Source organism: Grammomys surdaster, unplaced genomic scaffold, assembly GCF_004785775.1.
Source record: "Grammomys surdaster isolate TR1022 unplaced genomic scaffold, NIH_TR_1.0 134, whole genome shotgun sequence".
Classification (NCBI taxonomy): domain Eukaryota; kingdom Metazoa; phylum Chordata; class Mammalia; order Rodentia; family Muridae; genus Grammomys; species Grammomys surdaster.
Window position 1 is genome coordinate 6,957,987 of NW_021604592.1, and position 27,877 is coordinate 6,985,863.

The 27,877-nt window shown below is 36.0% G+C and overlaps 1 protein-coding gene across 4 annotated transcripts in view; it reads right to left on the reverse strand.

Annotated features, from left to right (window-relative positions):
* The window catches only part of Grm8 (glutamate metabotropic receptor 8), a 795,023-nt gene that overhangs the window by 266,721 nt on the left and 500,425 nt on the right, over window positions 1-27,877 (reverse strand). For all 4 annotated transcript variants that reach the window (XM_028762574.1, XM_028762573.1, XM_028762575.1 and 1 more), the window contains one exon: window positions 20,483-20,683. In XM_028762574.1, coding sequence (XP_028618407.1) covers window positions 20,483-20,683 — 201 coding nt within the window. The remainder of the gene's footprint in view (window positions 1-20,482; window positions 20,684-27,877) is intronic.

Consider the following 27,877-nt stretch of genomic DNA (forward strand, 5'->3'; position numbering starts at 1 on the left):
GGAAGGAAGGAAGGAAGGAAGGAAGGAAGGAAGGAAGGAAGGGTGCACTTTTTATCCCTGCATTTATTTTGTGGATTTTTTTCTTTTTGAGCATTAAAGTAGATAATATATGAATAGCTCTCAGAAACCTATCTGGCACATCAAAGACTCAATAAATGTTGACATTTTTATCAACTTCATATTTTCCATGGGAGCTTCCTGGGGAAATAAATGATATACTAACAATACTACTGTGGCTAAACAAGGCACTGAAGAAAAGATTGTTTTCGGTACAGGACCTTCACATCACCTCAGCATCGCAGATCCTCTGCTTTCCAGCCTTGTGTGCTTTGTTTGTGTTGCTGTTGTAGTTTTAAGTGTCCCATTTGAATTACAATGAACAGGAGAAACAAGCATACTGTGTTGGGGGATATCTTCCAAACTAGTTCCATCTTCTGTATTATGTGTGCATGGGCTCACATTATAGAGCCTAACCTTCATTTCATGGTCTTTAAAGGACTTCCTTTCCTTTCATGCTCTGAAGGACTTGCATATGTAAGTACAAAAATTAGGAGATTTGGTTACCCCTGAGATTAGCCAATGCTTCCTTTTTAAAAATGGAGGTCTCCAAGAAAAAGTAAACCTCAAAGAGCCAAAGCAAGGCACAGTTGTGCTTCAATTACCAGTAGCTTTCACTTCACACTCCATAGTGACATTTCATAAGCAGAGGATAAATTACAGAAGTCTCCTTGCCCCTAGCTTAGTTAGGAAAAGTTATACGTCAGGGCCAAATTTCCAGTTGAAGTAGATCAGCTTGTGGATCTGTTTCTCAGGTCAAGACAGCCATTTTTTTCATTTGTCAGAGATATATATATATATATATATATATATATATATATATATATATAAATATGAAAATGCAATTTCATTGGGGGTGGGGGTGCAGGGCAGAAAAGCCCAACCTCCCAGCACTTATTACTGTTTTCTTTTGAGGATTCCACTAATAAAAAAATCTTCATCCCATATACTCAGACAGAAGATGAACCCACCCAGTTGTACAAAGGTCAAAATTGTTTCTGACTCTTCCAAACCAACTGCTTTCTCCTTGTAGTAGGAGGAGGGAGGAAACAAACAATGGAGAGAGTTTACTCTCTTATAAAAGCCTGTACAGTAGTCTGTAGTGTCCGGCTGGTAGGGGCAACTATACTATCTGGCTGGTAGTGTGACTGGCCTGAATATAGACCAAAGGTGATATGAATTCGAAAAAGAGGAAGGAAGGCTGTTTGAGAAGAAATCCAAGGGAGGAGATGGAAGAAGGAAATGATATAATTATAGTATAAACTCAAAAGTTAAAGAAATTATCAAAAGTGTGACTATAATCTAATGTAGTGCTTTATGATCTCTACTTTCCAATAGCTGTGATTACAATCAATGGCACAGCTATATGACAGAACAGTCCCACCGTGTTCAGTGCTATCATGTGAACTTCAAAGAAAACACTTATATTTCAAATTCGTATTTCTCAAGAGCAGTGGGGTGGCAACTCCAGTAAGGATTAGTCTGTGGGTCTTTTGGGGTAACCACAGAGAGAGAATTGTGTAAAGCACCACCTTATCCCAGCAAGAATAAAACCATCTTTAGAACTCCAAAAATATTACACATACTAGTAAAAGATCTACTCTTGGAATAAATGAATTTAACATGATAGTTGACCAAATCTCTTTTCAACTGTAAAGCAAAAAGCACTAGTGTTTTCTAGACTCTTCATAATCTGACCCTTAGTTCAAATACCTCCACCCTGACAGATCTTCTCTGATTCCCTGCAGAATAAGTTCTACCCACACTCTTTTGCCACCATATCTGCTCCATCACTGTAATGTTGGGGAAGAACTAGTTGGCTCCTTGTTAACTGCTCACTTGCAAAAGGGTAGATTGTTTCACTTGTCCAATAGAACCCATGACTGCCACATAGAATCAAATTATCAACTGCCTGTTGCATGAACAATCTATTGGATGAACACATCCTTAGAAATTTATAACTTAGAAATTTTGGTAACTTCAGGATATTGTCCTGTTTGGACCCTATGATATTTGAACCATGGAATAAATATAGAACTGAAAGTTTTATCTAAGTCTTATACCAATCCCTTCGCTTAATTAGAAGCCAAAAATATTCAGTATGGATGAATTCAAATTTATCAACAAAAAAACTTGCAGTGAATTATTTTTAAATTATTTTATGTACTTACATTCCAAATGTTGCCCCTACTTCCCAGTCCCACCTCCCAGAGTTCTTACCCATCCCCACTCCTCTTAACTTCTGAAAGAGTACTCCCCCACCTACCTACCCCCTCACCACCTCAGCCCCATTCCCTGGAGAATCAAGTCTCTACAGGATTAGGTGTGTCCTCTCCTACTGAGGCCAGACAAGGAAGTTCTTTGCTACATATGTGTCCAGGGCCACGGGTCAGGCAATGTATGCTCTTTGGTTGGTTGCTTAGTCTCTAGGGTCTCCTAGGGGTCCAATTTAGTTGATACTGTTGGTTTTCCTATGGGGTTGCCATCCTCTTCAGCTCCTTCAATTCTTCCCCTAATTCTTCCATAGCAGTGATATTTGAAAATTTTAAACGGTCTGGGGTATTATTAGAATCATCTCAACTTCATATAAATACTTCGTTTGAATGAGAAAGTAAAATGAAAATATTACTTTTATCTCAAATACTAGTAAGCATCTTATAACTTAAATATCATGGAGACAAGAAAACAATATGAAGTTTGAAGCAATTTAATGTTTTCCCTAAAGGTTGCACAATTCAGTGTGTTTGATCCTTTCAAATTTACCTTTCAAATGATTCAAACCCTTCAATTCCATGTATTTATGATATTGTTATCCTTGTCAAGAAACTATAAAGTTTCTTTACAATCACAATGATTTAAGTAATCATACTCACTTATCGATAATGAGAAGTGTTTAAAATCTCGGAGAACTATTGCTGGATCACAGCATTGCGTCGAAGAGTTTATTCCTAATTCCAACCAAATGGTAGAGATAGGTCGGCTAATCAGGTGTTATTACTTCAAGGACCCCTTGAAGTGTTTTATATTTTGTGCAAATCTATCCTTAACACTATCAATTAAGATTTGCCTAATCTGGTATATGTCAATAAAAGACAAAGTTTTTATGGGGCTCTCTAGATTTTGCTATCTAAAACCTTAAAACCCTGAAGTTTAAAAACCCTAAAACTTTAAATAGCTAACTGCATTAATCTGCAACCATATTGCACCTAAATCCTAAATTATGATGCTGTAATGAGAACTGAAATAAAGGATGTTGTTCATAATAACTGTAAGAAAGAGTTTTGATTCTTGTTGTTCAACCATAATATTAAAAATATAATAATATAGGTAAGTGGTTCTTGAAACATTTTCTCTAAATGCCAGTCACAAGTTAACACATGCTCAGGTACCACTTAGCTTACCATGTTGCCATTCACATATATGAAGCATTCAAAAATTTCTGTTACCCTATGAAGTTAGAAAAATCAATCTTGGTATTGGCAAGGAAACATGGAAATAACTTTGCTTTCCACCTATATATTTTATTCTTAATTTTTTTCTGTGTGTAAGTAAAGAGATGTGTGTATGTGCACACAATCCTGAGTGTACTAAATTGTGACCTTAAGAACTCTTGCTTGTAGGATTTCACTTTCTGCTTTATTCCCTTTCACAACTAAAAGCCACTGATCTGAAAACATCCTTGAGGTTGTTAAACGTGTTCTTTTATTTTCATAAACAGTCTGTGTACAGAGGCTGCTGGAAAATTTATAGACGGGTTATCTTCTGCTTCAATTACAGTAAGGCACATTGTAATCCTATCGGGTTTTAAAAACAAAAGAAAACAAAATAATGGTTAAAATGCTATAGTATAAAATGACATTTGTTTATTTAAATATTAGCACAGTGTTGTCCAAACTTCTGTACTGGAAGCCCCCATCATTGAAAGGCTCAGGTGATACAAACTAAAAAAGTACTTGGCCTATGGAAATATAAAAAAAAAGCATAAAAAATTGTGCTATGAAAATCTCATTTTAATACTAACTGGTAAATTCATACCTACTCAGATGAATTTTTTTAATTCGTGTTTTAAAATGTTTCTTATTCACATATTCTAGGTAATTAAAGGTGTCATCAATGAACACACCGTCCATCTTCCTCACCAGGTGCCAGTGTCTGTGTATAAGACAGACATAACAGTTGTACTTGCAGTTTTGATGAAAGTTTACATGGCAAACTCAGAAAGCCACGGACAACTAATTATTATTTAAATATTCTCTGAAAAATTGACTGAACTATCGGTCTAAAGCTTTTGTAAAACCTACATAGCATTCTCTCCTCTTTAATCTTTCTCTCATCTTCCTCATGACTTTATTCTCAACTTTAACTGTTCTCCATTGTTTCTTTCTAATCCATTTACATGCTGCCTGTGTGTGTGTGTGTGTGTGTGTGTGTGTGTGTGTGTGTGTGTATATATACGGAACTATCTCCTGAAACATGCATAGCCCCTCAAGAGCCACACCACTGTGGAAAGTTGACCCTCCCTCTCCAGCAGGCATCAGTGCCAACAGTTCCACAGCTAGGTGTGGAACTTCATGAGCCCTTTGCCCAGAAAAACTAAGTTTCTGGCTGGTTTGGTCTTCTGAAAATCTTGTGAATACAATCGTAGGTGCTATGATTTCCTGTGTGCAAGTGCCTGATAAATATGCTTTCGTTGTATATGTCCACTGACTCTGGATCTTGTGATCTCTCCACCACCTCTTATGTAGAAGCTTTTTTTTTTTGGGGGGGGGAGGTTGAGACAGGGTTTCTCTGTGTAGCCCTGGCTGTCCTGGAACTCACTCTGTAGACCAGGCTGGCCTCGAACTCAGAAAGCCACCTGCCTCTGCCTCCCAAGTGCTGGGATCAAAGGCGTGCACCACCACTGCCCTAGAAGCTTTTAAAATATACACACATACGTATAAATAGGAGTTTAAATGAGGTTACCCTGTAACACAAGGACGATGGTTCTTACAGAGAGCTTAAGCTATTCAATGAAATGTTTAGGGCCAGGTATGGGTTACTTCTTTTTGGGCATTGGTCAGCTGGGACTCCAGACCTCCAAAAGACATTAGACACTACCATATTTGGTCTTAGTTTCTATCTAAATCTTCATGGTAAGACTCCCACTTCTAGAGACACCACATATTGAGTAATAGAAGACAGAGACATCAAGCAGGCATTGTCCTAGAAATGTCTTCTCTATGAGCTAGCATCTATAGTGACAGATGTACACACTACTGGGGAAAGAAAGAAGTCAACTGTCTTACTTAGCTGTGAATCCTGAAAACTACAAAAACAATTGATCTGGCAAGATATGCCCACTGATGAAATAGATTATGTATGTTCTGAATATAATGAATCTCTTTCTGATTAGATTTAAATCCCACTACATAGGAGAGAACTCATCTCTGGACTGCAACTAAAGTCTTGTGACTGGCCAGGTCATAGGCCCTAGGAAAGAACTTTATGTTATTATTCTTCCAATTGGAAATAGTAATAAATTTGCCCCTAAGTTACTGTCTTTATACCCATAGATAATTGCATTTCTTAAGTTTCATCAGAATGCCCTCTTTCTGTGTTAGATGTGGTTAGTAGAAAGATCCACAACTGGTCAATGAGAAGAGAATGAGAGTTTGGGGGTAACCAGCTCTATGTGGGACATTCATATCATGCTTTCTCTCTCCAGGACTCAGGAATCAAAGTTTTATGAGAAATACCCAGTGATATTTCAGGGTTTAGTGATTTTGCATAGAAAATTGTTTCTGAATGTAGGGGGAAATAGAAACTACATGCTGAAGAACACAGCGGTTTTCTCAAATGTATCCTTAGCACTCTAGAATTATTACCTCCATAGTCTGTGACAACTGACATAGTGTCATTAATTGCTGAACTGAGGAAAGTAAATATGCTTTGCTCTCTGGAAAAGGGAAAGGGTTTCATGCTGAGGAGAAAAGAATGTGTTGGCAAACATTACACTGATGTTTTGAGTTGTTTGGAAATTTCAGCTGGGAGGACTATATGTAACTGTAATTTCCTTTTCTTCAATGTCTATAACAAAGACTGACGAAATTAGGCAATGACAAGTACTTTTCGGGGATGTTGATTAAAACTAAAAGTCACAAGAGTGCTGTTCTCTGGAAGAAAGATAAAATATATTTCAGGATTCACACCAAATGTCAACATGTATAAATCAAGTCTTCAATATTTGTGAATATATGTCTGTATAGCAATTTCTTTATTGGATAATCTTCAAACTCAAATTTAGTTTTATTTATCTAAATTTAAGATAAGATATCCATAGTCCTTCACTCCTTACTCTTCCTAAAACACACAATGATGATGGATAAACACACATGCATGCTAAGTTCTGGCTTTAAACCATGGTTCATTTCACTTCTAGCAGGGTGTAAACAACTGAATTTGATAAACTTTCTTGAAAAACAAGTCCCTTGATATTTACTCAAACTGCTGAAAATATAAATCTGTATGCAAACTCGCCCATGGATCTTTATTCACAATTGCCAAAGCTTGGAAGCAACAAAAATGTATCTTTCAGTGCAAAAGTTGATAGAATATGATACATGTATCTCTACAGTGAAATAGTACTACATACTTCCAAAACCTTTACTTCTAAGACAAAAAGAAAAGTGATTTCTTCCTAAGTAGAAGAGACCAATCGACAAAGGCCATATTATGAGTCCAGCTATATGGGTGGAGTTTCCATGCTTTGGGGAGAGGTAGTCTGTGTGAACACACAGATGAGGGACTTTTAGGTAACAGAGATACTTCACATGGTAGAACAACACTGGCTATATGCCATTATACTTTTAAAAATGGTAATGAATTCTGGTGTAAACTATAGACACTCTTATTCTGTTCCACTTGATTTTCCGTCAAACTAAAACTTTTCTCAAAAGGAAAATCTATTATTCCTTTTTAAAAGATAGTAACTTGTCTAAGATGATGCTTTTTAAAACTAATATTCTTTTTATCACTTTCAAAGAAATTATGGGTATTGTAATAAAAGAAACTTAATTCTTCATATAGTTAAACCTCATTAATAGGTATTAAATTTTATTATTCTATAAAATAGTTCATTGGGCTTTAAAATTAAGTACTGGATATCTAACAAAGTAAATTTAAATAATTGAATCTAACATTGCTAGTGAATATGTCCTTTGCTTTCTCTGTATTGAAAACTGAAGTGAAATGAAGCCAGATGTTAAAGCAATTCCACTTACATAATACAAGAGCAGGCAACCAAGTAAGCACTGTGAAGAGAGTGACGAGCGCTGATGGATGCAGGGCCAGAGGGTGGAGATTGGGGAGGGACAGGGTTGATTTATGGTTTAGGCCAGTGTTCTGTATTCTTTTTGTGGATGTCCTGAGCTCTGCTCAGATATTTTCAGTTACTCTTACAGCTTCCCACTATATGGATTTTTTTTTCAAGACAGGGTTTCTCTGTGTAGCCCTGGCTGTCCTGGAACTCACTCTGTAGACCAGGCTGGCCTCGAACTCAGAAATCTACCTGTCTCTGCCTCCCAAGTGCTGGGATCAAAGGCGTGCGCGACCACTGCCCGGCCACTATATGGATTTTATACTTCCTTTATAATAATAAAAATTATATCAAATATGATTTTCTACTTACTCTAGCTTTAAATAAAGCAAAAAAATGAAAAGAAAAAAGAAAAACACAGTAGAGAGATGAACTATAAAATTTAATGCAAGTTACCAGGACATGTAACACATCTTTAATCTCAGCTCTTAAGAAGCAAAGACAGGTGGATCTGTGAGTTCAAGGTCAGCCTGATCTATATAGTGAGTTCCAGGTCAACTGTTGCTATGTAATGAGACCCTGTCTCAAAAAAATAAAATTAAATTAACACATGCATAATGTTTACAAAAGAATAGCAAGGAACAAAGGAAAAGGTAAGAATGCTTCAAGAAACTGAAAGAATATGGATGTAGAATTATTCTTATACAGATTAGGTTTTCTCAGTTCTGCTCATGAGTTACTATAAATCATATAAAATGTATAAAACTTAAGTCAGCAAAGAAAAGTAAAAGATCTGGAACACATTGGAGATTTCTTAAGCAGCATTAAGAGTAATTTAGAAATTATTACCTTTTACAAGACTTATATCTTATCAGTTTATTTTGCCAAAAACTGAATTTTTAAGTTTCTTTTTAAAATGAATAGAGGGTTACAGAGATAGGTTGGTCTACAAAAGTGCTTACTGTGCTAGTACAAGGATGTGGATTCAGATACTGTGTAAAATGTCAGGCTTGTCTGCATATGGCAGCAGTTTTAGCACCAGGAATGCGAGGTCAGGAAACCTCCTGGAGTTCTCTGGCCAGCCAGTTCAGCTAAATTGAAGGAGTCCCATGTCACTGAAAGATGGTAAATCAAAAAACAACTATGGAGAATGATGGATGAGGATAGCCAGTGTTCACTATGGTCTGAATGCACAAGTGCTCAAGCCCACATTCACAGAGGAAGATAAACACACACCATACACATACTAAAAAAGAAAAATTGAATAAAAATGGTAATTTTCAACTAATTCTATTGTGTGGGGTCCATTATTCTCTGACCTGTGAGCATAGCTATGAGTGTGTATGGTTTCTTTGTGAGTTGGGTGTGACCAACAAGTTTTGGTTAACTTCTTTGCACAGAGCTGTTTCTCCTTTAGCTTGTAAATAAGAATGATTCCACTCCAGGTCTTGTATGAGAGGTACATTGTATTCTAGTGCACACCACATGGATGTTGTTTGAAGCAACAGTTTCTATCCCCAACCTGGCCTGTCATTTCACACCAGGCAAAACGAATTAGTATGGGTGATCCGCCGTCTTATTCTTTATCTCACCCTAAGCGTCGAACAATAAATGGAAAGTTCAGATGGTGGCTGCAAGTAAAATGAGAAAAAATATCCTAAATAATCTTGATAGGGGATTAATAAAACCTTGAGGAAATAATAAATTACATTCAGATAACACACTATCTCTAATTATAGGAGATATCAGATGGTTGATATCTAAGGTATACAGAAAAAATTGTAAGAATATCTGTGTAATTGGGGGATTTGGGTATCTGTTTAGTACTCAATACAGATATTCAGAGGGCTTGTTATTTTCAGGAGGCAGAAAGAAAAATAACAGCATATGTTGGTTATTCACGTTGTGCAGGTGTTGCACAAAACCCTTAAGCAAGAAGTATTTCATTAAATGCTTATAAATTGTGCATGCATATTATTCCAATTGAAATATGAAACTATAGAGATTTTTAAGATTTAACTGACTTACTCAAAATTCCAAAGGCTGTATGGGAGCATTAGGACTTAAGCTCATGTCTGCCCATCAACAGCACAGAAGAGGAGAAGAAAGGAAGTTTAAGATATGACAAACAGGCAAAGAGAAAAGTGTGAGGCAGTAAATTGAAAAAATACAATGACAGATTAAGGTTATAGTGGGTATTTGCCAAGTGTTTGTTAGGTGAGTGTTACATGTCTGCATAAATTCCATTAATAAGCATTTACAACAATTAAAACTTGTAAATCAGATATAATGGCACATGAATATTATTGGTGGACTATGGAGGCTAATGTAGGAAGACTGCCCAGTCTACAGCAGAAAGAAAGGAAGAAAGAGAGAAAGAGAGAGAGAAAGAGAGAAAGGGAGAAAGAGAGAAAGAGAGAAAGAGAGGAAGAAAGAAAGAAAGAAAGAAAGAAAGAAAGAAAGAAAGAAAGAAAGAAAGAAAGGAGATAAAGGAAGTTATTAACTGTTTCAAAAAGTGTTTATGTGGTTCAAAGAAATTATTTTATAGTCATGGTTTTTAAACACATCTAAAGGACTAAGAAAACTAAATCCTCAAGCTTAACGATTATCCACCAGAATTTAAAAGACCTTTCTCATTTACATCCTTCACTTTCAACTAACTTTGTGATTAAAACTTAATGTAATTATAAGAGTTAATGACCTTAAAGAGAAAAATAATCAAGGCTCCATTTTCATTTTCAGGCAGATTCTTGCTGAAAGAAAATTTCAGAAAATAATTACCCCTTAAAATACGAGACCTATTCCACTAAATACCTCCTTTCATTAAAAAGGGAATGTATGTAATTTTGAAAGAAACAGACAAAACAATAGAATGTGCTGTTTTGGCTACTCTATACAAGTTGCATTTCAACATTGCTGCCTTGGAAGATCCTTAAGTTCCAGTGTCCAGCCACCCACTTCATCATTTTTGCCAGGTTGCAGATGCACTTGTTTCATGATATCACTATTGATTAGACAGTCCCCATTCATGGGTCATATCATCTATAAATGCCTTCTAATTGTTACTGTATGCTTATAATTCAGAGGAACACTAGGGACATATATACCTAGGCTATCACCATCTACATCGTAAAGACGAAGAATGCATTTAATTGAATATCATTCTTTGACCAGTTTCACAAAGGAAATAATGGTATGACTGGATTGCAGTTCTGAGTCTAAAGTCTGAGTTTCTGGTCACTGTGGAATCTGAAAGCTGCTAAATGTGAACAGCTTTTGAGATGCTCTCCACTACCTCAGACCTTCCTCAGCTATTGTGTCATACTTCATTCATGCCTTACTACTGTACCGTAGTTAGAGTAAGGTCAACCTCCAACCCCCAGAGACTGAGCTAATGACGGACTTGCTTATCACTCGTCCCCCTGCTTACGGTGTATGAAAAGAAGTGACAGGAATCACAAGACAAAGAATGAGTAAGGGCCTGCAAGCTGGCTCCACGTATAGACTCCTGACACCAAGTCTTAAAGATTAAAACAAGTAAAAGAACCTTATAAACTCCATAAATCTGACAAAGACCTAAAACCAGAGCAACTCCATCCATGTACCTCAAGCTTTACCCTATTTTAAGAAAAGATATAACACGATAACTTTATTTTTCAGGCTTATAAACGAAATTAGACTTTTGAACTCTACAGCTTATCACATTACTCAGAAAACTGAGGCAGGTACAATTTAACAGCCGAATTGCTCCATGCTTTAATTTTTATGATTAATACTCTACAGCCAGTTTAAATTTTCTTGATTAGAAAGAAAATACTTAACTTCAAATAAGCCTGCTTATTTATTTTTATATATTCAGTATTACTGTGTTTTATATTCACTTTTCTTAAAACGGGTAAGTACTTCTAGGAATTTCCTACAAAGTGTTCATTTCAGGATCAATAGCATGTCAAAATGCTTGGCTTTGCTTTGTCTCTGTTTAATTAATAAGCTAACTTTAATCATAAAAAGAGCATATCCCATCATTTTTTAAAATGACGATTTATTTCAATTTGTCAATATATTGACTTCTGTGTTTCATTTTCTACTTATAGAAGCTAATGAAGTAGCAGCCAGTATCAATTTAATCAATAGTATAAATGGAAAAATACTGAAATCACTCCAATTGTAGATCTGCCAGAAAAATCTACAGAAAGCTCTCTTAGGGAAGCCTATGGCAGGACAAGTTCTAAGGCAATGGTTCTCAGTCTTCTTAAGGTTGTTCCTCATTTTATGGTGACCATCAACCATTATTGTTGTTCTACTTCATAACTGTAATTTTCCAACTTTTGCTTTTTCTAGAATTTTAAATCTTATTCAAAATGCTTTACTCAGTTCTTTTTTCTCTGGTGTGCCACATTTTAACACTAGAGAATGGCAGTCAATTCTGATGATTCTTCTAACCCAGGCTGATGTCTCCAATGGTCCCCTAAGCATTCATATCTGCAAATGCTCAACTTTCTTATCTGGTGATTCTCTCTGTCTTAATGCTATATCTGCACCCTGTGTACATGGGGAAGTGTTTCATTCCATTCACAATTTAAGTCAGATGGAACCCGAATGTTTCATAGTCTTCAAGCTACTTTTGTGCCATTTCTAAACCTCCGCTTATTGGGATTTACATACCCACACCTCTGTCATATCACCTATTGAATTGCTTTGTTCTTATAATGTCTTCCTGTGCCTCTTTTCTTAAGTTATGAAATTCAACAATTCACAGAGCCATGTTTTATTACTATTTGTGCTCACAATGCCCAGCTCTTCTGCTTCGTATCGTGTAAGAAAGGTATGTAGGATAAAACATTTATAAGGATAAAATTGAATGTAACCAGGAAAGACAATAGCAGAACATTGTTAGGGAATCTATATTTTTAAAGAATATTTTTTCTTATAAATTATCTGTACAGAATTGAAAACTGAGTGAAATCTTAGAATTTCCTTCCTTCCTATAATTTCCTTCCTCCCTTATACATGTCAGAGATGTGTTGAGGGCTGGAGTGACCTTACAAAATAGCAAAGTGGTTTCAGAGACTGAGAAAGTCTCGAATCCACTGCTCAGTCAGAGTGTTATACCACATCCTACATAATGCTGGTGGTTTTTAAGCAAAAGCGGAGGAAATTTTTTTGCCTGCTCTTTCATTAAATGTCTGCAAATACAATTATTTCAAATAATGTTCTTAGACTCTATTTCCAAGTAGGATACCTACACCAAGTTCAAGGCAAAATCCGGTCTCTATTGCTGATGTCAACACTTTATCTTAAACAAAAATTCCTGAAATGTACTGATCAATTATCTTTTCATAAAGAAAACTCAAACCAACATCTATTCTCACAGATTTGAAATGCTTAGTATAATTATTTTTGAATAATGACTACTTTTAATTTTGGTATATTTTACTTATAGAAAATAGTTTGTTTTTATCAGAGGAGGTAGAGGGAGGGAAGGAAAAAAGAGAGAAGGAGAGGAAAAAGAGGGGCAGGATCAGGTATGAAGAGACAGGAGAGAAGTCCAGAGGGTCAGGAAAATGAATAGAAATATGTAGTAGTAGGGGCTGGGGAACTGGGGGTAGTCTGGTGAGTCCCAGATGCCAGGGAAGCCAGAGGTTCCCAGGACCCAATGGGATGACATTAGTCTTAATACCCAACAAAGGGGAGAGAGAACCTGTAGAGACCACCTTCAGTAAACAGACACAGCCCCTGATTGAAGGATGGGGCAACCCACTCATCCCAAAATTTTTAACCCAGAATTGTTCCTTTCTAAAGGAAATGCAGGGACAAGAATTGGAGCAGATACTAATGGAAAGGCTATCCAGAGACCCTCCCATATAGGGATCCGTCTCATCTGCAGACACCAAACCCAGAAACTATTGCTGATACTAAGAAGCGCTTGCTACAGGAGCCTACCATAGCTTTTTCCTGAGAGGCTCTACCAGAGCCTGACTAATACAGATGCCGATACAGCCAAGCATAGGACTGAGCAAGGGGACCCCAATGGAAGAGTTAGGGGAAGGACTGAAGATTCTGAAGGGGATTGCAGCCCCATAGGAAGAACAGCAATATCAACCAACCAGACCCTTCCGAGCTCCCAGGAACTAAACCACCAAGCAAAGAGTATACATGGGTGGGTTCATGGCCCCAGCTACATATGTAGCAGAGGATATCCTTATCTGGCATCAAAGGGAGGAGAGGCCCTTGGTCCTGTGAAGATTTGATGCCCCAGTGTAGGGGGATGCTAGAGGAGTGAGGTGGGAGTTAGTGGGTGGCTGAAGGAGCACCCTCTTAAAGACAAAGGGGAGGGAGATGGGATGGGAAAGTTGTGGAGGGGAGACATGGAAGGGGCACAACATTTGAAATATAAATAAATAAAATAATCAATAAAAACAAAGCAAACAAAAGAAGAAAAAAGAAAAAAACAGTTTTTTATTTTGACTGGAGTTCCTTAATATTTGTAAAATTTTAACATATTCAAATAAATATTAACATTCACACAATTTTATTCAGTTAACCCTTTGGAAATGTTATGTTTTGTGTCAATCTATGTGTCTATGAATATATTAAATATTAGTTCTTTACACACAACTTTATCATATCCCTAAGATGTGTGTATTTATTTGAGTTGTTCAGAAAAGCTTTGTAGTTTTCCAAACTATGTTTTGCACTTAAAGATTTCTATGAAGTCAAAAATGTCCTATTTTCCTAATTTCTTTATACATTTTAAACTTTTCCTTAAATAATTTCTCTCTCTGTCTCTTTCTGTCTCTGTCTCGCTCAAAACACATATACAAAATGCCTCTTCTGTTTTCCAGATGAGTGTAAAATAAATTTCACCTTGTAACAGGGAAGTAGATTCACCTATTGTTTCAAGTGATTTTGCTGTAATTTGTAGTAATAATAATAATAATAATAATAATACCTTCCTACTAAAGTTAAGTCTATTTTTATCACACTAAAAATAAAATTCCTCCATAGAGATAGATATAAATGTGTATGCTTTTTCTTTATATAATTATGTGTTTCTGACTATTTCTATCAAGTTCCAATTATCACCACCTACATACTATTACTGGTTATACATTAGATGGGTCATTATAATCTTATAGCTTAATATTTGCTTCCATGCTAAATGCTGGCAGAAAGGATATCTTCAAAATAACTTTGTTAACAGTGCTTACTTATTCTATTAAATTCTGTAATATCATTTATCTAAACTTTCATAAAATATTGCTTTTTCTTCTGTAGTTATACTAAGCCCAATGTATATTTATTCTGAAATTATTAAAATTTTCCAATATATAACTCCTGTGTTCATAGACAAGAAAAGTCTTTCTATATTTTCAACTGCATTGCATATCTGTGAAAGTTGTGTTTTTACTGTATTTAAGAATACATATGTGTATCATATACATATGAATGTAACAACAAATAATGAACAAGAACTTAAAAAGGAATAAGAGGTGAAGAAGTTTGAGGAGGAGGTTGGAGGGAGGAAGGGGTAAGGAGAAATGATGCTATTATATTATGACCTCAAAAGTTAAAAAATAATCTAATTTTAAAATTACCTGAGATAATAAAATGCAGGATTAAAAAAAAATTTCTGTCATAGCTTGTGCCTAGTTTGGTATCAGACATTCTAATATATCTGCAAAAAGCCACAGAGATTGGCTTTAAATAAATAAGTGTTTATGTATGAAACATTTCAATGTTTCATGTTAATTTCTTTCCTTATTTTTCTAAAATAAATATTTTAATATTTAATATATATTGTCTTCTGATCAAATTATTTAAATCTAATGACACAAAATAATTTTCTTCTTTAATAATCTTTGCTTTTTTATATTTTTTATGTTTTTAACTTACAAGACACTAATGACATTTTTTAAAATGTTAAAAAAAATCTAAAACATCTACTTAATAAAAATAATTATAAACATACTGATAAGATGTTGCAAGAACTGTATTTCATCATGTTTCAAATCTATTTTCGTTCAAGGTGGTTTATTTTGCACTTACTAAAACAATACAATTTATATTTTAACCAGATGGTATCATATTTGACCTATTAGCACTATTAAGAAATTGCATAACATTTCTTAATATTAAGTTATACCTATTTTAAATAATTTAAGATATCTTAAGTAAATCAAATTTGCTTCATAGTAAGGCTACGGTGTTCAGAGATTCATAATTATATTTTAGAATTATTCAATTAAAATCTTAAAATCAATAGGTTTTCTGAAGAAAACATTGGTAAATTTCACCTACATTCCTGTCTCTTGCAAACATTTCTGTTTTCCTCTAGAAAGCTGAGTATGGTAGTGATGGAAGTGCTACTTCCTTGTTCAGTTGATAGGCCCCTCACAGTTGGTGCCAGGGAATTCAACAGAAGTTGATGCTTGTGTTGGTTAACACAGATGTTGTTCTACTCCTAACTGTATCTCCCTCTGCCTAACGAATGCTTGTCACCCAATGAAGCAACAAGATTCAGAGACCAAAATATTGCTTCTCTCTGCTTTCTAGACCTAAGAAACATCCATGACAATCGAGCATGCTCCACTTGTTTTGGAAAAGCATCTGCTGTCTGATATAAGATTGTTAAGATTCAAGTGTCTCCAAGTTGGAATTGAGACTGTATAGCCAAATAAGCAGTATATATTATATACATCTGTGTGTGCGTTTTCTTAAGTTCCTTGTATTACCTTAGTTTAGCATGATTTTTGTTACCTAACAACGAAATAATCATAGTTAATACATGCTATTATGCTTGACTTACCCCTAACCTGGGCTCCAGGAAAAGTAAAGGGAATGTAGAGGTATCTCTGATTTTCTATCCAATACTTTTTATCCTAAGTGGAGGCCTTTTGTTCTGGAAAATCTTTGATTCTATACAAGATGTAGAGTATTAATATTTTATCGTTTTGGAGTAAGAAATAGGCATGGTTGCTTAAATTTCAAAAAAAAATAAAATCTGAACTCTTCTGCCTTTATATTTTTCTTTTGATAGATCTTAGAGTTTTAAAAATTTATAAAAAGAACGTTTTGTTCAAATAGCTGTAATAAAAGTAACCTAAAAGGCAAATCTTACCAGGTAGAGAGGAAAGTGGCAAAACACGTATGGAGACAGGAACAGCTCCAAGGATGCCAGGATTCAGAACGTGCTTACAATACAGATCCAGGAATGAATGTTCCAGCAATGAGGGAAATCAATCTGACTAAAATCAATAAAACTACTATTGTAGCTTCTGCTTTTGTTGTCAAGTGGGAATTTTTAGTTTAGTACTTTGATTACATACTTCATCTTTAAATAGCTCTTTGTAATAGAATAATTCACATATGAAATTCTAACAGTTTGTCATCCTAAATTCTAGCTTGTTCTTTATGTTCTCAGTCTTAAAACACACTATAAAATATATGAACTTTTAAATTAAGCGTGTATCTCTAAATTGCTGCTTAAGTAGCAGTACTTGATTATAGTCTCAGCCAGAAATTCTTTAACTTTTATTCTTTTCTCATACATTACATACTGACCATAGTTTCCATTCCCTCTATTCCTCCAAGTTCCCTCTCTCCTAGATCAATTCTTTCTGCTTGCCTTAAAATGACAAAAACAAACAAACAAACAAATAAATCAGACAAACATACTCCCCAGGCATTTCCAATGACTAACAAAATACAACAGGACAGGGTACAAACCCTCATGTCATGGCTGGACATGGCAACCAGCAGGAGGAAAGGAGTCCTACGTGTAGGCAACTGAGTCAGAGACACACCCACTCCTATTATTTGAAGTCCCAGGGGAACACCAAACTATACAACCAGTTATAAGGTATGTGCAGAGGACCTTGCTCAGACCCACACATGATCCCTGCACCCAGTTTCTTGGGCTACTTTATCACCTTGTCTTATAAAGCAGGAGATTCTTTCTCCATACCAACTGCATAATTTCACTAATTCGAACTTTAAAAGTCCAATAAACAAAACAGAAGAGTATTTTCTCATATTGATGTAAGTAAGGAATAGCTTGGTAAAGTTATTACAAAGAAGCAATTTTTCTTTGATGCAGCCACTATTCAATGTTCAAATGATCATTACTAAATACTTTGATTCGATGGGTCAATTAGAAGATGTTGCTTTTTAATTACTTGAAAGAACATTTTTTGCATTTCACTGATCCTGGGAGTAAAACTGTATAAAATTAGCAGTTGTCCTGTAAAGCTTCCTTTTAGAAACATCTTTAAGAGTATTGCTAGAATGTTCCTGAAACATGTTTGCTGCCATGTAATATAGGCAACTTTGTTTTAAGTGAGCACAACTGGGCTCTCAGGAAAGCAAAAACTGGCCCTGAAGAATACTTGGTATGGCCAATTGCACCTATCACACAACCAGTCCTTGTCTGTCTGTTCATTTAAGTGAGAACACCGGTCATGCCTCATTCACATAGCCCATTCACAGAGATTCCATTAATGATACAAAACTCCAGACTGCTGGAGTCTCAAAAAAGAATACAAATTCCAAACATCTTTGTAAAACACAAATTTGTGAGAGCCCTAAAAAGTAGTGAGTTTAAGTGTGTGCCTAGAAAATGAGTACCATATGACCACCGACCCTTTAAGGAGCTTCTAAGGACAGCTAGTGGAACCAAAGGAAGCCTTGATTATCCCAATCTCTTTCACCCAGAAATTCTTCTATGTCTTATTCTTGATGTCTTAGTCTTGATTATATGGATGCAAAATGATCAAACAAAAGGCTCCACTGTAGCTGCAAATCCTGCTGAATAGCACTGCTCATTTGACTGCCAGAAGCCCATGCAAAGCCTTTTAAAAATATTTTCACAGAATATTCTCTTTTGACATGGTTTAGAATTCTTTTCCATCATACATGTTTTATTGTAGGACCCTTGTAGGTTTTGATTCTGTTAAAATGCATGATAAGCCCTTTATTTTTAGTTTCTAAATCAGCATTTTCTTCCTTATTAACACCCTGATGATATATTTCTATTTGAATAGCCTTATATGCCTTTGTGAAAATCATGAGTAGTCAAAGTATTAATAATAAATTAAGATTAATAATCTCAATTATTAATAGCTCAATACTGAGATTCTAAAAAAAGAATGGCCATAAAATTAAAATAATTACTTAAGCTCATGCTCAGGTCTCTCACCTTGTATCATTAACAAACCAATCGGAACCCTCGCAAAATACACCTTCATAGACCATGGAGAAATTTCTTTCAAGTCTATACACTAATATTCTTGAATTTTCTGAGACCCAACGTGGGAGCTTGTGGACTGTTGTATCTGACACAGTCAGTATGTTTCCCTTCAGTCCAAATGAACAAGCCTTAGGACTGCCTACAAAACCACACCTGCTCTATATGAAGATGTCCCTGCTTCATCCTTGTTTCAAGCTTCTCTCTTCTCGTCTCTCTTCTCTAGACAAAATCTCTCCTATATAAACTTTATTTATAATATGACTTTCTTTTTTCAGCACACATTGCATTCTATATCATTATAGATTCTTGTGCCTATTGGGTTAGTACCTTTTCTCAGAAGCTCAAAATCCTCTGACTGTTTTGTCTATTTTCCTTGTAAGATATAGTTAGCATCTATTAAAAGGCTGAACACACATAATATATAGAAATGAGTTAACCTATAAAAAGGGGACCGAAGAGCTGAGGGATCATTGGAGTCCAGAGGCAAATTGTCTTAACAGCCATTAGACATTAAGACACTCTCTAATAGTCCATAATTGCACCATTACATTGGAGGTTAGTATAATAATTGAAGCCATCAGGAAGGGTTAGCTCTTGATGCATGGTTAAGATAAAAAGTAAAATTAGTAATTCACCTTTAAATTGCATTCATTGAGTGTTTCTTCAAAGTATTTCCTTTTCAAAGGTGAGCTTCAGTTATTGAGAAAAATCTGCTCATTTGCATTCATCTTCCCACTTCCTAACACTGTTGGAGAAATGCAGTGTTCCCTAACTGCACATTAGAGTAAATAACTTACATTGTAACAATCGTCTTTTGTTCAATTTTATAGCTTCATGAAAATAATTTTCAAACTCCCCTTAGTGTTTATATTAACAAAAGAATTAATGCTACAGAATGAGTCTAGAAATTTATGATCGAGAAGATCGTGTCCTGTACTGAATGCAGACCAAATTTTTCCTTACATTGCCAGTACAAAGCAAGAGACAGCGTTTCCACTTGAATTCTCAATGGAAGATGACCTTGTGCTGTTTTGAGAAAGGCTGGCGGCTGAGGTCACCAGCGTGTATTGTGATAGACAGTATGGCACTGTGCATGGCCCGAAGGCATGTCCATTGTGTGGATTACAGCCAAGCTGAAAGAATTCGACAGCTCAGAGCATTCTATCATGTTATTTGAAAATGATGGTCTAAGTCGTGGGCACCAGCCATTACCTCTTTTATAAAAGGACAGCATTCTGTAACTTCATCATTTCAAACAAGCAGTTCAGTTATTCACAACTGAAGACCGTGAAGCCAACATATTCTGTATGGGTTCTTATGACAGTCACAAAAGCAGTATTTCTGATTCTACAGTAAGAAAACACCATCTACTTTGTGGCATTCAACTACTTACCACTACATGACTAAATCATTGAAGAAATACAAGAAAAATAGATATAAAAACACAACTGTCTTGGATTATTAAAGTAACTTGATCCATTTTTTCTGATCTGCTTAGTGTTTTAAAAGCTTAATATCAGTTTAAAAATAAATTACTATAACTTCTACACTAACAATGCCATGAGCAAAACACTTTTAGATGAATCTGTTCTTTGACAGGGGATCTGAGTCAGCCTTCTAAATGATTTCTGAAATAGTGATATTTAAGTAGAATATTTTGATTGATTGAGAATTATTTTTAACTTTTGTTTCTTTCAGGAACAGAATAAGGGCAGTACAAAAATATGTTCGAGATTGAAAGGCAGGTGGAAAATTTCACACTTCTGAGCAGAACGTACTTCTTCCCATCTTTGGATTTCTACTGCGCCCAAACATCTTCTATAGAATGGAGTGTGAAACTCCCTGTCACTTAATGTTGAGATAAAAATAAAGTTGAAACTTACCATTAAAATTCACAGCCCTGATGTAACCCAGCAGCTCTTTCCCATCGATGGTGACCATTCTTGGGCAAAGGCCTATGTATCCAGGGCAGAGTTCTTTGTGCATGTTGTGTAGTGCATAAGCCATGGAATACACTGCATCAATTACAAATTGAACCTTTCCTTCTTGTTCATAAGATGAATCCCGTGCAATTCGCTCCAGCCCTGCAAAGAAGAAGGAACACTATCAATGGATAGTATTGGATTTCAAATAGATCAACATGAAGATTTATATCTTCTACACTTAAAAAGATAAAACTTACTTTTTTCATTATCTCAGTCCTTCCCTTACAAAGTGAGCTTTTTATACTTGGTATATGGAAAGAGCAAATATTATTTAACTAGCAGCATGAAATATAAAAAGTAATAAGAGAAATAATGACCATTATCTCTGTTCCCTCCTTATTCTACTTTTTGGTAGTTATATAACATTTTGGTAATGCTATGATCTTTTTTAAATGTGTAAAATGTAATTCTTTTCATCTACTTTCGTTTCCAGAGAAACACTGTATTAGTGGGCTAATGCAGGGTCTCTTTCTATCTCATATTAATTCTTGTTTTGAACGTGCATTATTTGGAAGAAATTTTGTAAGTATTAAATGATAAAATTCGCTTAAGTGACTCTGGATATCTTGAAAAGAATCATTCAATTTATTTTCTCTTTGAACTCAATTTTCTCTTTTAACTTTCTATTAAAGAGATGTAGGTTTCTCAAAATGAATGTTAGTGGGAATAACTGTACCCATGTTTAGGCATAGTTAGGGCAATATGTAAGTTGATGTTTATCATTTAAAGTGCAATAGAGGCATGCAGTTTGAAAGCGAAAAGTAAGTTAGACACCAGCTACCAAGCAGCTGTCCAATGTTGAAGATAAGGAAGCTGAGATTTTTGAAATGACAGTCACAGAGCCCATAGAACAGATTTGAGAAACTTCCCTAAGTCTCAGACTAAAAACTCAGTGTTCTCTCTTTCTTCTGGGAGAAAAAATTCTAAATGTTCAGAGCTTAGGATATGAGGAAAAGAAAAACAAACAAACAAAAAATATGAAAGGCTTATTGCAAGTTAGAAAACATCACCTATCACCCCAACCTCTCCAAACTTTATTCATCAGAAACAAAAACTAATGTACTTCATACTTGTTAATGGATCCCAGTAAGGGTAATAAATAATCTTTAAATACAATAAATATTTACTTTCCTGACACTAGTGTGTGTGTGTGTGTGTGTGTGTGTGTGTTTAGTGGGTTAATTTGAAACTGTTACTATTGGAGTCTTTGTCCTGTCATAAAGTCAGTTAACATCTTTTATTCAATTTTTTTTCATTTGATCACTAGACATTTTCCCTCTCTTTTCAGTCATCTCTAGCACTCTGTTCCTTTAGATTCTATTGACTGGTGTTGTGGACCCCAACTATATCCCAATGATAAATTCTGCACCTCCATTTTATACATGAACTTTTTTTCATTTTTTAATATGTCCAATGCCCATGCTGCAAAACTAAGTAACTATCCTTTCTCTCAACCTCTGAATCTGCACATACTCTATACTGTGAATACTTGCATATAGACATAGTAGAATCAAAAACATAGGCTACATAGTCCAAATTACTACATCAAATGAGTAATCACTTAAAAATCATTTGGGAAAAGAAATAATGTCTTAGAAATTAAACCTTGTACAGCTTATATTTTTATCATTTGGTTACCACACTTATATTTGCAATTGCTTTGTCTCTACAACTAATGTGATCCCAAGACAGACTCGTTCTAAAATCACATTCTCATGTTAGATCTAAAAGAGATGCTTTCCTAAAACCTCCTTCTGAGGATATTAAAGATTTAGGAGCATAAAGCTGGAAACACAGCCAGCTCTCACAAAGGGTACCTCCAAGCCTACAGTGGCCCGTCAATCAGCTTGATCTAAGTTACATTTCATGCAGATATGGGAACAATCTCCCCTTCACTTCTCTGTGTCCCTTTCATTTCTTGAATGCCAGGACAATACTACTGAGACCATACTTCATCATGCTTCCTACAGTGCAAGTCTTTCAGGTCTGCCTCAAATTTATCTCCCACAGTTTTAACCACAAAGTCCATAATTCACACACACACACACGCTCACACAAAATATTAAAGAAAGGCAGCTAAAAGATTGGCACTTTCTTCTTAGCCTCCTAGCTGATTGCCAGCTACTCTGGTAACCTCTGAATTGAAGACCAGGACCTGAGCAGTCTTGGAAAACTCATAGTATTTGCTGAGGAAACAAAAGACATGAAAGCCAGTGACAGAAAAAGAAAATTGTGTCTGAAATTGACTGACTCATGGATGGTGACTGAATATTTCCTAGATTTTGGTTCACTGAGATTGACAAATCAACATGAAGTTTAGTAGGCATAAAGTTGCTGCTCCCAAGCTCCCTCAGCCCTCCAGGCACAGACGCTCAGCGCCACCCTAGTTATGCTCAAACTCAAAACTCAAATCTCCTCAGATGGAGACAAGACCGATCTGTTATTTCAAAAGCTGACCAGGAAACTGTCCCATCCCCAGGCTGGTCTGGGGTCTTGTGACTACTCCCTTAATAATCTTAAAATCAGAAATAGAAATTGACCCAGAGATTTTTGTGGTGCTGCAGTATCAAGAGAATTATTTAATGAGAGTGCAACTAGAAGAATATCTAATCAACTCCTCCTTCTATTTGCTCATCAAATAGAGAGTTGAGGGCGTGCAGTCACCACTCAGTATTGTGTGGTGCCTCCAGATCTCCAGATCTCCAGTGGATATAGTCACAGATAGTCAAGAAATTGCTCCAAAAAATATGGTAGTATTCACCCGTAACTTACATTCTTGAAAAAAAAATCTAGATTACTTGTAATACCTAACACAAGGTAAAACTTGCACAGATAATTGTTACACTTCATTGTTTCAGAAATATGTCATGCATGCTTTATACAGATGAATTTAAAATGTCTTTGGTTTATGGTTGGCTCCATCTTCATTTGCAAAATATGTAGATAAGGTTAGACAACTGTAAAATTCCCTGTTCTATAAATTTTATACCTATCGTGGTTTTAAACATAGAGGGAGGCCCAAATCACATGAGTGATCTGTTCTTAAGAAAATGTGAGGAAGTAAATATATTCCTCTTCACAGGGTGGAAAAGAAGATACAAGAGGAGTAGAGAAAGCAGAATAGAGGTGGTGGAAATGGAGGGAAAGGTCAAAGGCCCAGACACAGAAACAGCAGAGGGAATGTTTTCAGTAGGCGTGTGTCTTCTTCCATGTAAAGCTGTACATACTGGCGTCAGCATATCTCTCTTATGCACATCTTTCTCCTCTTCCTCCTTCCTTCTTATTCCCCCCTCTGTAAATGTTTCAATTTATTTGTTTTCTTTTTCTTTTGTTGACTTTACGGAAAAGGGTAAAAGGGGGAATTTCTTTGCCCATTACTACAGGCTGATAGTGACTATAAACCTTAAAACAGGCAGAATACGCTTAAGCCAAATGACTTCAAAGCAATTACTGGCCATGAAAAATTCAGGCATTTTTAAATTCCCCATCACCAAAAAATTATATTGTAAAAGTTGTACTTACATGAATATGTTTACTTTTTAATTGATTGGTATTTGTGGTAGTACACACCTATAATCCACTATGTAGAAGGCTAAAGCAGGAGGGTTACAAGTTCAAGGAATGTATGAGATACACAGTATCTCATGAGATATGCAAGGTGTGAGGACTTGGAATGGTTAGTAAAGAGCTTTCTATGCAAGCCAAGGAACTAAAACTGGATCCCCACCAGGCACCTGGGTCACAAAACAGTAATACCAGTGCTTTGGAAGCAGAGTCAGAAGAAAAAAAATCTGGAGTTCACTAGTCAGCCAGCCTACATGAGCCAATGGACTCCATACTGGATGACATAATCTGTCTCAATAACTATTTTGGAAAGTATAAAGATATCTGAAGTCACCCTTGGCATCCATGTACACATAAGAACTCATGTACTTATATCTGTATATTCATATATATAAACTAACAGCATGATGGCTCCAAAGTATGATTATGTGTTAGGGATTTCGTATAGATATGAGGGAAAAATAGTCAGAGGCAATTGGAAGAGTCCAAGGCAGAGAGAGAAAGTAGTAGACTGACCATGGTGGACAGATTGGACCTGGCCATGAGAGAAGCAGGAGCAGAGTTTAGAGAAAGTGGGAAAGAAAGGTAGAATGAGAGAGGACAAAGAGAGGGCAAGAGAGAGAGCCAGCAGAGCATACAGACAAAATAACAGGGTTATAAGAATGAGAAGCTAGGAGGAGGTGTTAATAGACACCACAGATAGCCGTGTGTCCCTTATGCCAGTGGTAAGGGAAATAGCTCCTTTGGAAGAACAAAATGGCTTCACATGTTCTTATGGAATGCTGGCTTTGTCAAAATGCCAGAATTTGGAATAGTGGAGTTTCCTTTGGACCTGACACATTGCTGTGCATGAAAACACATGCACACACACAAATATATGTACATACACAAAACGTAAATAGATACAGCTTGAAAACATCCCCAGCCGGGTGGTGGTGGCACATGCCTTTAATCCCAGCACTTGGGTGGCAGAGGCAGGCGGATTTCTGAGTTCGAGGCCAGCCTGGTCTACAGAGTGAGTTCCAGGACAGCCAGGACTACAAACAGAAACCCTATCTCAAAAAAAAAAAAAAGAAAGAAAGAAAGAAAGAAAGAAAGAAAGAAAGAAAGAAAGAAAAGAAAAAGAAAACATCCCCATACTTTCTGTATACAATGTATTATGATTTTGTTTTAAAGCCCCTGGAAGCTCTGTTAGTCTATAGAGTAATCCCCCATTCTCTGTTTAATAACTGGGACAGATTTATGTGTACAGTCTAGATAAACAGATATAGAGGCACAGAGAGACAAAGTAGACTGCCTTGCTCATTCTTTCTATGTAATCCAGCTTCATATGTTCCATGCCTACTGAATTCCTATGCATTCCTATGTGTCAGAGAATCTTATTAACTAGACTTGCTTGGATGTTCACTATTCCAACTGTTTATGTCCTTAGCCAGAAGTAAGACTCAGTTAGTGTGAGTGCAGAGTGATAATATCCATGCTTGGATCGTTTTTCTTTTTAACTTTTTTGAGAAGTGATGAGTTCAAAATAGGGTCTCCTATGTAGTCCAGACTGATTTTGAACTCATGATTCTCCTTCCTTAGCCTCTAGAGTCCCAGGATTATAGTTGGACACTACTTCTGCCCTTCTTACCTCTTAGAGTAAAAGTTGAGAAGGCTGCCCACTAACAGGTGAATAGGCAAGACACAATAAAGCACTCTCTTGTAGTCAGCAGAAGAACATGGTACCAAACAGACTGCAACACATCTCAAAATCTGGAAAAATAAATAGCTTATTTCTTCTCTGACTGTTTGGATGCTGCATTTTTTTCTCTGTTAACATGTGACTCTCATGGTAATATTTAGGATTTTATAGCCGCTAGAGTTGGTTCTTCCCTTCCTGTATCTGATTTTCTCGTTCATCTAGAGTTTAGAAAGCTAATAATGACTCACAAGCTTAATTGGCTATAAAATTTCATTATGCTATAGTTTCTAAAGTTAGCGTTAATGTATTACTGTAAAGCACTAAATATTGTCAAAGGCTGTCATCCATCCATTTAAAATGTCACTGTAAAGTTGTAACATGTTTTTTACTGCATGACTTAAAATTAACCACATAGAGCAACAAAGCTCTCTCACACAATAGGAGATGAAGTCAGCCTCACACATTATACTGCATGATTGATGCTTTCAGTAATGACATCTCGGACTTCTGAGTCCACATTTGTGTTTCTGGAAAATACTGAATGCTTATAGGCCCAAATGAAAACACATGAACCTAAGATCAGGTATCTCACAGTCTTTGCTATATCATCTAGCTGTTTATTGCTTCTTTTTATTAAAAAAATCATTTTTATTAAAAATAATTTTCAACAAAATTATTTTTTATTTTATTAGAAACATTTATTGAAAATTACATATTATCATCTTTGTCCACCACCCCATCTCCTCCCAGACACTACCTACCTCCTACTTACCCAACCCCATGCCTTTTCTTTTTTCTCTCTCTTTAGAAATCAATCAGGCAAACAAACAAACAAAGTTTTTTTTTTTTTTAAAAAAAAGAAACAAAAAAAATTTCATTAAACACAATTGACATCCTCTTGTAAAGGAAAAGTTAGTTCTCCAACAGAGTCTCACTGCTTGTTGCTTCTTTGTAAAAGAAAAAAAAATCAGTTCAAATTTACAAAATGCTGTGTATGTTAAAATTGAGTTCCTGTGACAAGCTGGGCAGGAATTTAGTTTTGGGATAGACATTTTACTGTCGCACAGTTTTGCTTTCTATGCATTTTTCACTTTTCAGGATAGAGTTCGGCTTAGTAAAATTGGAATTTCAGAGGGTTGTGTTCATTTTCTTGAAATTAGACATGCAATGCTTCAATATATTACAGAATAAACAGTGGTCACACCAAAGCACAAAGAATCAGATAGAAGAAAGAAAGCCTATCAGTTGTTTGACTCAAAGAAAACCAAACACCTAGAGGTTTGCATTTTATTTTTATTATTATTACTGTTTCACTGGGCTGGTGATCATCTCAGACTCTAAATTTATACGTTAAAAAAAATTCTTCTCTAACATTCCTCCCTGGTGTCTTCTTAAGTATGCAGCAAGTGTTTTAAATAATTAAACCATTTCCTCAAAGTTGCTGCTGAGAGAATGGCGAGGGGGAAGCCAGAGCCTGCCATGAATATATGCATCAGGGAGAGAATTGAAACACCATTCTGAATTCCGCAAGAGTTCCACAGCCCTCACCACAGCCACCACGATCGGGAGAGCAACCCTTCACGTGTGCTTTTCCTAACACTACACACAGAGGCTGTGCTTGCAGAGTACACTAACGTTTAGACCAGTATGAAACCTCAGCAAGAACCACACTGCTCTCTGAAGAGCGACTGCAGTGGAGTTGACCCACGTAGGTCATCTTGTACTGGGTGTGCACTGACTTCAGAGATACAACAGAGGGAATATTGAAGAGAAACAAGAGACTTGGAAATGTCTGCTGAGCACTAAAATACACAGAAGGGGTACAAGACCGTACACCACAGAGGGATGAAAACTTGGTTGTTAAGCTTCCACAGAAAAACAAGCTGACTGAAGGGAACAGTCAGCTATGGGAAATGCACCAACAGTCAGTCACCATGAAGTATGGCCTTGAACACATTCTGGAAACTCAGTAAGCCTGGGCCTTAGGCTGGCAATGATCTCTGCGCTTCAGTTGCCCCTTCCCTCAGCCTTGTCTGTTGTTACTG